General features: G+C 36.3%; 1 protein-coding gene across 3 annotated transcripts in view; it reads right to left on the bottom strand.

Moving 5' to 3' along the window:
• Positions 1–13046, bottom strand: part of USP15 (ubiquitin specific peptidase 15) — a 137723-nt gene extending 124677 nt beyond the window's left edge. For all 3 annotated transcript variants that reach the window (XM_053555347.1, XM_053555346.1, XM_053555349.1), the window contains exon 1: positions 12911–13046. In XM_053555347.1, the coding sequence (XP_053411322.1) occupies positions 12911–12999 (89 nt within the window). In that variant the 5' untranslated portion in view covers positions 13000–13046. The remainder of the gene's footprint in view (positions 1–12910) is intronic.
• Positions 13047–13610: the final 564 nt, after the last annotated feature.

Here is a 13610-nt window from a genome sequence, read left to right on the forward strand (position 1 = left end):
TACAAAATGTCTTTCCATTAATTTATTGTAAATTTATTTATCTTCCTTTTTTTATTTAACTGAGTGGGGAACCAAAACTCAAAGAGGTTATGTGACTCGCCAAGGTCAAACAATACCACTCACTGGGGACACAGCCCAGCACTCTCTAGTTTTCAGACTCTGAAGGTCGGTGTTCTTTTCACTACATTAAACTTTATTACATTTATATAACAAATGCTTAGTAAAATCATAAATACCACCCTCCATCTTTATGAAACAGTAAGGGTTCTTATTTAAAAGTGAGGTAGCAGAGGACGTGTTATTTCCAAGCTATTAAGAATTGAAACACTTATTTAACAGACAACTTCCAACAATTTCTATTCATTTTATTTATAGAGAAAATGAGTATTTTCAAAGTGGGGCATCTTCGGTAAATAGATTTCTGCCTATCAGGAACTTGATACAAAGAAAGCCTAGTGTTCACACTACATCTGTATGAGAGTCGTGTTTTCCTATCAGTATCATACATAAGCAAAAACACTATCTTTAAATAAATTTTCTAGAACATGGGTAAACACTAAATTGTGAACAAATTTTTCACACCCAATCTCAACTTGTTTTCATGTTTATATATTCTCTTATTTTGTAAATATGAATTCTAAGTTTACTATAGAAAAAGTATTCCATTAAAATTCCATTTCTGACACTGCTTGCTCTGAAGTCTTAGAAAAGCTACTCGGCAATAAAGTCCTTAGATTTTTTACCTTATAAATGGGAATTCATTCATTCAAAAAAATGCTGAATGTCTACTACATATACGCTATTTTATTACATGTAAAGCGGTTAGCAAAATAGCCCTATGTCCCTCTGTTCATGGAATTCAGAATACAGTGGAGAAAAACAACAGTTATCAAGATAGCAAAATACTATGGTAGGAGCTATGAAAGCTTATAATGGGGGCTCTATTTAGAATAAAGGAAAATCTTTCTAAAAATGTAATGCTGAATAGGAGTTACTACAGGAAGAGTAAGAAGAAAAACCATCTAAATGGAAAGAACAGTGTATTGTAACACCAGAAGAAGTGTGAGAATTTTGTATGCTGGAGAAATTGACTAAACGAAGTTAGAGTTTATGACAAGGAGAGGAAAAATGCTAGATAAGACTGGACAGTGGGCTGGCACTCTCCAGTTTATCTAGCGTTAGTAGACTAAATAATGCCTTTAAGGCAATGATAAGGATTTTCTCCTAAGTACATTGGAAACCACTGAAAGATTTTTAAAAGGGAAAAGATATGATTTAATTCCATGAAGACCACTGGGAATATCTCACAAGATTACTGGGGAGGATTAAACACATGTGAAATGCTTAGCAAATAAAAAATTCACATGTTGTTATGAGTACTTCGAAAGGTCTAAATTGTAATAGGCTAAATCTTCTGAAGGTATCAAGAAAGACGACTTGTACCATGGTCAGGATAGAATAATTTTCAATGGCTCTGGAGAAGCTTGAGGGCTTCTGAGTCAATATTAAGACAGTTTTCGAATGTAGTAAAGCTATGGTAAGAACTAATAAGGCCAGATTTTAGGAGGGCACGAGGAATAGAAGAATTTCAACAGGTGTTTGGTGGTCTTATACACATTAGAAGCAACTTTAAAAAAGATATATAAGAGCCAATAAACAATTCAGAATAGTCTCTGATTTAACAGAGTTTAAAAGCAGTATGGGAAAATCCTGATAGCAGGATTTAAGAAACCAGACAGACAGTGAATACATACTTGTTTTTTTTTTTTTTTTGGATTTGTACACGTTTATGCTGATAACTCCAGATAAACGTTCCTGTTTAATTGCCTAATACTGATATAAAATAATCTTGTTTTTTAAAAAAATCCTGTCTTGCTCTGCAGAGTGGGCACAGACACTCATTATTTCACGAGTAAGAAAGCATGTAAAATTCTCAGTCTAATCCAACATAACACACTTCATCTCAAAAAAATATTTACAACTATTTTGTACAAAAATAACGGTATAAATCATTCTGGATGCTAATTTACTCTTATGACTAATATCCTTAATGAAATATTTAAATTATATTTGAATGTGATAATATAAGCCTATTTTTAACACTAAAGAGATATTGATAGTACCTACTATTTTAAACCATTATCAGTAAGATACTCACTGATTTTTTAAGTGCTACAAACTTAAACTCAGAATTTCATTGTTGCAGTAAATCTTAACTTAAGAAAACTATTAAGTGTTTTCAAATAAACCAGTGGCCTGGTTTACCTCCTTTCTATGGCTTAATTTTGAATTTCAAGCATTTCTAACCTATTTTCTGCTCTGCACATTAAAGGCATCAGTTAGCAAGAACTAATTTTTATGACCTCTTTCAGATCTAAACTAAGACAAATAAGGAACTCAAGAAGGAGGCCAAGTGATAAGGTTTTAAACTATTCATCCAGAATACATGCACACAATATCTTAAATAGTACGCATTTCCATACTAAAGATATCCTGCAACAATATCTGACATGTAAATCTAGATAATTATATATGAAGCAGAAAGGAAATAATAATTAAAAACATTTGACCCCCACTATATATATATTTCCTCAACTATGTTTAACTTTTCTGCATTGGAAGAATTGGGTTTGGGAATAAAATAATAAAAATAAATGAAAAACTGGATCTTCCCTCAAAACATCCTTATAACCAACTTTATTTTTCAAAAAAATTTGGTATCATATGCAGGCATACATTATAATTCTAAGAATAACAACAAGCATCTATGTATATTCCATCAAACCATTCACCTAAGGAAATTATTACAAATACTCGTGTAGCCCCCTATAGACCCCTCTCTTTGCATACCCTTACCCTGAATTTTAGCACTTATGATTCCATGAACATTTCTATACTTTCCTACATAAATGTATTTTCATAAAAAATATATATTATTTTGAATGTTTTTACACGTTCTTTAAATGGTGTGATGTGACTATTTTTTATTGAAGGATTAATGTGGGGTTTGTCCTTTTCAGAATGCCGTATCATTTCCAGTTGCGGCTCTCCCTTTTCTATAGACATGCGGCACTGTAAATGTCTTTGTGATAAGTAGCACACTCACCTATGTTCTTAATGTAGTGGCTGTTTGTGCTTTGGGGGGCCTGAAGTTAGGAGTAAGAGAGAGATCTGTGAGTTATATAACACATAGCATTCAGTGCGTAAATAGTACTATCCGGATACTTCTAAGAAATAAAGGGCTGAGGGAGATTTCCAATGAGAGAAGGTAAGAAGACAGGCTGCTAAAAAGAAAAGTGTATCATTTATGTGGAATAAGAACACATATGTAAGAATATTTACAAGACAACATTTCAAAACAGTATAAAATAAGAGGGCTAAAACAAACTTGAAAAAGTTTCTGGAAGCCAACTTCCAGATTTCAAAATTTACTACACATCTGTATTAATTATGATAGTGTGGTACTGGCGTATGGACAGACAGCTACATCAAAGGGAGAGTCTAGAAATAAACTTTTATTTTTACAGTCAATAGATTTTCAACTAGGGTTCCAAGACAATCCCACAGGAAAAGGATAATCGTTTTGACAAATGGTGCTAGGACAACTGGATAGCCACATGCAAAAGAATGAAATTGGACTGCTGCCTCACACCGATTTCACAAAAAAAAAATCAACTCACTTAAGTCTTTAAATATTAAGAGCTAAAACCATAAAATAGAAAAAAATATAGAAGTAAATCTTCATGAGATTTGGTTACATGAAAGCCTTCTTAAACACAATACCAAAAGCACAAATGACAACAGAGAAAAACAGATAAGTTGAATTCATTAAAATAAAAACTGTTCTTCAATGGAAATCCTCAAGAAAGTGGAAAACCCATAAAACGGGAGAAAATTTTGCAAATCACCTATTTAATAAGGACCCTGTATCTAAAATATATTCATATAAAACAGTCTTTCAACAATAACAAAACAACCAAATTTTTAAAATGGGCAAAAGATCAGGACATTCAAAAGACACACAAATGGGCAACCAACAGATGAAAAGATGCTCAAAATCATTAACTATCAGGGAAGTGCAAATCAAAACACAAGGACATGCCATCTCACACCCACCAAGATGGCTACAATCAAAAAGTCAGTAACAAGCACTGACAAGAATGTGGAGGAAATGGAACCCTCACAGGCTGTTTGTGGCAAGTTAAAATGGTGCCGTGGCTTTGTAAAATAGTCTAACAGTTACTCAAAAAGTTAATCAAAGAGACCCAGCAATTTTCCTTCTAAGTATATACGTAAGAGAAGGGACAACTTGCACATGGATGGTCATAGCAAGATTATTTATGATAGTCAAAACCTGGAAAAGCAAATGTCCGTTAACTGTTAAAAGGATAAATTAAAGGTGTTATATCTACACAATGGAATACAGCATTCATGCACATTCAGTCAACCATTTCAGTCAACAATGGACCACACTTACCACCATGGTTTCATTATATAAGACTGTACTTTTACTGACCTTCTATGTTTAGATACAAGCAGTCCCTAGGTTACGAATGAAATATGTTTTTTAGGTTTGTTCTTAATTTGAATTTGTATGTAAATTGAACAGGTGCATTTACCTATTACTTTGTAATAGCCTCCGTTTGTAAGTGCAAGTCATATGTTGGATGTTTGTAACTTTGGGACTGCTATAAATACCACTGTGTTACAAATGCCTACGGTATTCAGTACAGTAACGTGCTTTTCAGGTTGTACCTTAGGAGCAACTGGCCATCCCATACATCCTGGCAGCACCTAGTGTAAGTACACTTACCATGCTCCCAGGACAAAACTGCCTACTGACACGTTTCTCAGAATGTGTCCCTGTTGTTAAGCAACTCAGGACTATATTATTCAGCAATAAAACAAAGAAATATTGATACAGGCTACAACATGGGTAAGCGTAAAAAAAATTATGCCAGTCATAAAACTACACCTATTATGAGATTCCATTTATATAAAATACCCAGAATAGGCAAATACATGAAAACAGAAAGTAGATTAGTAGCTGCCTATAGCAGGGAAGTGTGGGAAGAAACGGCAGGCAAGCACTAATCCCTTTTGGGGATGATGAAAACATTCTAAACTGTTGGTTGCACAATTCTGTGAATAATACTGAAACCCAGTGAATTGGCCACTTTAAGTGGGCAAGTAGCATGGTATGTGAATTATATCAAAATAAAGCCATTACATACCTATTTTTAAAAAGCAAAGAGTGGAGGTGCCACAGGTTTGGATGGCCTTATTAAGGATGATTTCATAAAGATTGATTTTGAGCTAGGTTTTTGAAATGAAGTCAGGAATTAGATATATTTGAAATGATAGAAATGATGTATAAAGCCCCCCAAAGCAAGAAAAAGCAAAAATTTGCAGAAAATGGGAAAGACCATCTGTATCAAAGCAAAGATACATTAGTCGGAAATGAGACCGCTAAAACTAAAGGCTAAACGAAGTAGCCCAGAAAGTTCTACAGGCTTTTCACGTGGATAACAGATGAAAATAGTATTTAACTAGTCTGGCGACACTGTCAGCTCTTGATTTTAATACTTTCAAGTATTCACCTCTCAAAAAGTTGCTTCCATATTCTGGGTATGACTTTATCATTCACGGGCAAGCAGTACAGTTAACAGTTTAAAATGCAGTCTTCAGAGTTAAGACTGCCTAGGTTAGGAATCCTTGCTCTATGTGTATGAGCATGTACATTCAACTCTATAGCTCAGTTTCTGTGTCTGTAAAATGAGAATACTATCGTTTACTTAATGTATGCAAAAAGTTCTTAACATAGTAAATAAAAAATAAATTTTGTAAATGACAGCCATGACTATATGGTACAAACGACCATTTAGCTACACCTCTCCTGAGAATTAAAAACTTCAGTTTGAAATTCATTCAAATCTATGAATATAAACTTGCCATCTTTATCAAAGATAAATCTTTCAACTAAACTGTTAAAACTTTGTCAAGCTATACTAACATACAAGTAAATAAGAGAAATCAATCCAGATTATCAGGGTCTCTTTCACCATGGTCAAGGAGCTTCATGCCCTTTTTATTTGAGTAATTAACATTGTCTTTAATCAGGTTTTGATTTAACTGGCTCTGTAGAACTTAAAACTGCCTGACTTCAGAGCCACTCTTGGGCTTGCCTGTACCATCCTTTGACTTCTTTCATAAAGGAATTCCTTTCTACAGGTACTTCTGCTAAATGATTTTCTCTAATAGTGGGGAATCACCACACTAATACCTAAGTCTTCTTAAACTACAAGGAGAGTGGAAGGCAGAGCTAGCATTCTTAGCTCATTTTCTTTTGGAGGAAAAAAACAAAGTCATTACTTTATACAATTCTGCAAAGAGGTGGCTGACATGTAGAGAATATTTTGTAAATACTGTGTAAAATTTTGTAATGAACATTTTGTAAATAAAAGTACATTTAGCATAACCAAATGCAGGTTACTTTTCGGCCTTATATTACAATTAGAGTTTACTTCCTTCTTTTGGAGGAGCAATTTTTGATCCTTCCCTCAAATACTTACTTTTAATCTATATCCAAAACTGAGGCCCCTTACTATCAGTCTTGTGCCAGGTTTCTTTACTAGTGACTTTTTTGTCACTTCTGGATGGTGGAATTTAAACTACATTTAAACAGGAAACTACATTTCTCTGTTGTATAAAATAGTTAGGAGAAATAGCCTAGAAAAATGACTTCAGGGGAATAAATATGAGATACACAACGTGAATTACGGTGGTAAGTGAGTAAATGAAAATAAAAGGTACAATACGGACTGACAATACTCAGGGAAGAAAAAACTAGTAATTTCTGAAAAATTCTACATGGGGACTAAGTGTGAAAAGAAGTCCCCATGGCTTAATGAAATACTGTTTGAGTTATATTTGAGTAGTGACAGCATTAAACCATCTTTAATACTAAGAACTTATCCTTAGTATTAGATATCTAGTTTTTTAAATCATTATAAACCAGGAATTTAAACTAGCTCTGAAATCATTAAACATAAAGTGAGGTAATAAGAGCATGTACTTAAAAAGTGGTAAGAGCATGCCTTAAGTGTAAAGCATTTAAAATAGTAGCTGCCACTGATTAAGCATTTAGTAAATGTTCACTGGCAATGGTACTATCTATTACCTGTGGACTATGGGCTAACCTATTAATTTCTCTCAGATTCTTCACTGTGAAAAAGAAATGTAATACATATTTTGTCCTTATTTTGAGGATCAACTTTTATCAGTTATTCTTAACCTTCCCTTTATCTCTCTGCCAAGATATCCAACAGTTTCACTTCACTTTCATCCATAATCATGGCTTAAAACAATGAAATGATTCTCTTTCTTTTTTTTTTTATTGAATCATAGCTGTGTACATTGATATGATCATGGGGCATCATTCATTAGCTTCACAGACTGTTCGTGAAATGATTCTCAAAGTGAGGAAAGGAAGAATCACTCTAAAGTCACATAGAAGGTAGATTCGTTCAATGACTAAGATAGCAAAATTGACTGTTCTAACTAGCAGCCATGCTACCAGAACTACAACTTTTCAGGAAAATGCTCAAGAGGTTTATACCTCTTGTGTGTGATTGTGCCTGTACCTTCCTTCCACTGTCTTAATTTAAATGTTGGGAAACTTCAAAAATTCATTGAAAGAATTGTTTCTGGAAAAATACTAGTTGGTAAACATGGAACATAAAACACCAAACATTCATATTTATGTTCTCTGTGCTGGACTATTCCTCTAGATTTATAATCCCAAAGAAGAGCTTCACATATTTGTGACTTAGAGTAAACCAGTACTTCCTTTTTACAAGACAAGCTCAAAGTATCCTATAAGATCTTACTACCTGCTTGATTTGTTATTTCTATAAAGCTATCTTAAAAGGGACCACATTTCTTCTAATAAAAGTTTGATTATTGATAACTGAAATTTAAAAGCTCAACAGTAAATGATACCAGATTCTTTTGTTTGCATGAACTCTTTTTCTGTATATTGTTATTTATCTATCAATCTTTTAAACATGCTTGAATTTCCAGAAGCAAGATGTGATTTTCTATATATTGTATCATACCTAAACTGAATAGTAACAACAGACAAGTGTTAAAATGGCTGAATTCTGCTACTAAATATAAAATAGATTCCATTTAAAAAGAAAAAAAGGTCTTCTCTCCTACTTTTTAAAGTGGAATGATCTTCTAAAATAAATCTTTAAACTAAGAAGCAATATAGTACTATGATTTAAGGGCATGAACTAAAGATCCAGACTATTTGGGGTCAAATTCCAGCTACAACACTGTGTGAACACTTCTCTGAGCCTAGGATTCCCATTTTGTTAAATGTGAATAATAGCATCACTACCCTAAATTGTGGTGATGAGTAAAGGAGTCAATATGCACTTGCAACAGTACCTGGCACACAGTGTTTTTAAGTGTAATATTATAGGTCAAAGAGGCATGGAAAACTATTTTTTTCTTATTATACTTATGTGCAAACAAAATTAATAACTGTCATAAAACCAGTTTTCAAAAAGGTCACTTATTTAAAATCTTGTATGTGCTAATGGGAAAATGGTGCAATTTAGAAAAAATAACCCTAAGTTTCACTAAATAGATACATGAAATCACTGACTAGGTCTGAATCTTCTTGGCCTAATAAAGTACATTAATTCTGGATTCTTTAACAATTAGAAAAGGCTTAAAAAAACTTGCTCTTTAGATTTTTAAGCAAACTTGCTTTTTAGATTTTTAAGCAATTAAAAAGTAAAAACATCCTGTCCTGATTTTCACCAATTTACCAATGTTAAAAAAGCTCTTCCTTTTGGTTTCATTTCCTATAAATGATGTAATACATATATGCTCCACTCTGGTACTAAACATGATGGCACAACTAAAATTAACTGTAACAGAAACAGTAATACAAAACTTTCTTTAGTATGTATATACTAAACAATTTGGAATTCATGTTGATTAACAGTGTCCCTTTACATTATTAAGTCATTTGTGATTGTAAGAAGGTTCTTTTCTGTTAGTGTCAAAGTTCCACAAAGATAAGGGACCAAATAAAATAAAACCTAAAAGATTTCTAACTAAAAGTAAAATTGGAGGGGAAGTTTTAAAAACTGAAATCAACTGTTCTCTGCCTAAAACCTCTCCAGCAACTTAATGAAATGAAAATGTCATAAGACATTATAAACGACTCTAAACACAAACTAGTTACTCTCCAAAGTTACCCTGAACCTACTAGGTATTACAATTTATACAAAAATGACATGCAGTATTTTGCTAAATTATAAAATTATTTACATATAATCAGCAAATATAATCATACATAAAAACTACTGAAAATGACTGGTAGATGAGTAACATTTAACAAAAGTGGAAAAAATGAAGCAATGATTTGTAGTTACGTTTATTTTCTAATAATAAGATCTATTTTATTTATTTATTTATTTATTTTAGATTTATTTATTTTTTGAGACAGAGTCTCACTTTGTCACCCTCAGTAGAGTGCCATGGCGTGTGATTCTCTTGCCTCAGCCTCCCAAGTAGCTTGGGACTACAGGCGCCCACCCCAATGCCTGGCTATTTTTTGGTTGTGGTTGTCATTGTTGTTTAGCAGGCCAGGGCCAGGTTTAAACCTGCCTGGCCTTGGTGTATGCAGCCAGCACCCTACCCACTGAGCTATGGGTGCTACCAATAAGATCTATTTTAAATGAAATCTCTAATGGAAATATTCTATAGTCCAAAACTTTCCTAAAATACATGTAATGGACTTTAAGCAAATTTTCTTTTTGCTTCATCAGAAGAAACCATCATCTATCTAAAAGTTGTCTTTAATTCATCCTAAGCTAAACAATTCTAGTTCATTTATCCAAAAAGGATATAATTCCTAAATTCTGACTTAATCTTGTTCATGGTTTTCTGACTATTTTACTGGAGCTGAAACAGATCAAAATGAGATCAACTCGGAGACCACTGCTTTACTTCTTATGCAGATCAATGTTAACTTCCTATGTCACCTTTTTAAGAGGTATAACTAAGAGGTATAACTTTTTAAGAGGTATAACTGCACCAACTGTTAACTTCTCAACACAAGTACATCATAAAGTGTGTTTCTCTTCATCTCAGACTTGTATAACTTCATTTCATCCCCGAAAATCAGTATGTAGATAAAAATCATTCGCTGCTGACTAAGGGAAACTACAGTACTCACACAGAATCAAATAAATCTTTATACTTGTCTAAGTATTAGTTACCGGAGCTATTATGAGACAGTCCTTATTTGCAACGTGCTCAAGAACTAATTAGTGAAATTTATTCATTTTAATGCATTTTGACTGTAGCATCAAACATCTGTATTAAACTTTCCTATAAACTTACAATAAACCACCATTTTTTCCTCAATAGCCCAGTCTTTCTGAGATGGTTACATGCATACACCTAGACAATGTTCCGTTTGCCTATGGCTGGTTTCAGCTATAAAACAGGATTTGCTCAAATACCCCAAAGACACTAACCCGAAGACTAACAACTTAGAAGAGACTGAAAAGGCACATATTATGAAAATTTGCTTTTTTAGACTCTTAAGCAATTAAAATGTAAAAAATTCCTTAATGTCACTATTTGTGCCCTTATTTTCACCAATTTACCAACATTAAAAAAGCTCTCCTTTCTGATTTCATTTCCCATAAATGATGTACTATTGAAAAAAGGAACAACTTTCTAGTTAAGTTTCAAAAACATAAGCCCAATAACTAAATTATCACATATCCCTACTAGTTCTGTATTTATAAGCTAATCAAACTTGTACTTATCAAATTATTCTCCTTAAAACACTGAATCAAACTTTTCCTCTACACTATTTTTTTGGACAGATTTCACCTGCTACTTTGCAATTAAACTGGTTTACGTATAAATCAAACTTTTCTGCAACTCTCAGTACCATATTGTTCCTGCAGTGTTTTTGCTTTAAATAAAGGAAACAATGAATGCTCTTATCTAAATATCTATCTGGCCCTCAGTTTCCTTTTCTTTAAAATGAAATGAAAGCACTGAAATGACTCAAATTCATGAACCATCTGCATTTGGTCTTATACATCTATAAAACTATTTACAGAAACTTTGTTAAAAAACAAAACTGCACTGACTCGAGAAGTACCAAACTTTAAAAAGTTTAATGCCTATAATACACGTATTGTTCTATTATCCTGTAATGTAAACAAAATTCAGTATATCAAAGACATACCCACATCCTAATTTAAGAATTTCTATTTTATGGAAATCTGCCTTTATCTTTATATGAGGTAGTAAAAGGCAGGGCAAAAATGTTTAAATGTTCTTTAACCTACAATGGAGAATAGGGATTGGTTTCACCTGTAAAAATCTACAGGCCAAGTTAAACATATTTGTCCTAGGAAATGCCCAGTTTTCCCACAATAATAAATATCTTAGGAACATTCCAATATGAACAATGATTATTAAGTCATTTGAAGGTCCTATTTTTTACTGTAGAACCACAAACACACGTATCTACTTACATCCTTACACATTTTTATCATATGAACACAACAGCCTAACAAATTAAGCGAAAAGTACCAAGACTTAGATCAAGGTACTTAAATCAAGTCCCAAGCCTGCCACTTATGAGCTTACTTGAAAATAATCACAACATCGCAGGTTTGTCAAGAGTAAAGGGTGGAGATAAGAAAGTAAGTAAAATATAGTATCTCATAAATATAAAATATTTAAAATATTTAATTGGATCAGGATGAAACCCCTAAAATAAAACTATTACTGCACTTCATAGAGGAAGATAGTGAGGTGCCATGATTTCAGCCAACTTTCCTCAAAGTCACACCGAAAGACGAATGGTAGAACTGTGATAAAACTGAGGTCTAAATCTTCCGCTCCCGAGAAAACCCTGTAAATTACATACCACTGTTAACATTGGCAGTGGGAAGTGAAAATAACTTTTTATTATAATAAAGAGACACGTTCTCCTCCATCCCCCCAAGAGTACTTTCTCTTCATGTCACACATTCACATATTTAAGTTACTCTGGGCGCCACTTGATATGGCCGACAAGCATGAAAATACCCACACACCTCCTTAAACGCACATCCTTTGGTATTTTGCAAGTTTGAATGTTAGCAAGTTACTTGAGCCTCAAGCGGACTTATCTACTTTTTGCAGGCCTACGTTATCCATCAGGCAGAAGGGCAGGGCTGCACTCGGGCAACGCGCCGCTACAGCACGGACCACGTGGGACCTCTCGCCAGCCCAAGACCCCAGTCCGGTCCCTCCTTCTGACAAGGAACTGGAAACCGGGCTTCCTTCCTGGTCAGTGGAGCCCTGACACATGCCACCTGTGTAGCACAGACCGCAAACATCCTCCCGCCGGCCTCCCGGAAGACCGCAAGGACCAGAATAATGAGGAACTTGGACGCCGACGATTCCGGGAAAGGAACCGACCGGAGAAGTAAAGCCGGAGACACGATGACAAGCGGCCGGACGGGGACCTGTCAAAACAGTGCAGGACTCTGCCAGACGACCGTAACCTCTCATTCAGGAAGGCCTGAGGTGGGAGCGGCGCTACGGAAGGAGGACGAAGAGGACCGCGCGAGCCGGAGCCGCCGGCGCCGCCCGCACGCCGCGCAGCAAGCTCGGCGAGCCGCGCACCCCGGCCGGCACCGCGGCTCCAACCTTTGCCCTAACATTTCGGGAGCAGCTAAAATCCTGCCGCCCAAGGCGGCCACCGCCGGACCTGACCGCACCTGTCACTAGCGAAAAGACACCAGTCCGCAGTTCCCGCCCACTTCTCCACCACCCTCTGGCAACCGCGGCCACTTCAAGCCTTTTTGCTCACCAGGTGTCCCCTTTCCGGAGCGAGGTTTTGAGCAGCGTCGCGATGTCAGAACGCTGGGTGTCCAGATCCGCCGCTCCGCCTTCCGCCATCTTCTTCCACTAGCGGTAGCGGAGGCGGCAGCGACGGCGGCGGCACGCCCCAAAGCATTGTGGGAATGGCGTCCCCGGCCCCGCCCAATCGGCTGGTCGAAACCAAAAGAGCAGTAAGAGGGAGGTGTCTCGGAACAAGAGGCGGCCCTGGGGACCACCAGGGTGCGCGGCCGCGGTCTGCTGCCCCCCATCGGCTCCCGCCCGTCCAGCATCTGGCCGCGGCCGCCTGCGGCCCGGGACTGCCGGATTTTAACTCTACTCGCTGACGGCTCGGCGCGCTCTTGCTGGAGCGAAGCCACCGCCGGGTCGGTTGTTCCCCAACTTCGCCTTCCCCTCCCTGGTTCCCACAGACGCCGAAAGCCCTCATTTGCGCGCTCACTCACGCCGGAGGGTGGAGTGGGGCGGGGGGCGTGGGCACGGCCGAGACATGGCAGAACCCTTGCGGCTCGCTGACTCTGGGCTTTGCGTTGCGAGTGCCAGAACCTGACTCGGGGAATTGGCACAAAGAACAATCCGAAACCGAACGCTTGGCCGCGATGCCCTCCCTGGGTTCCACCCAGCAGTCTTACTTCTGCTGTAGGTGGGGACCTTGTATAGTCTCTTTGTGACAC

This window comes from Nycticebus coucang, chromosome 12 (assembly GCF_027406575.1).
Source record: "Nycticebus coucang isolate mNycCou1 chromosome 12, mNycCou1.pri, whole genome shotgun sequence".
NCBI classification, from domain to species: domain Eukaryota; kingdom Metazoa; phylum Chordata; class Mammalia; order Primates; family Lorisidae; genus Nycticebus; species Nycticebus coucang.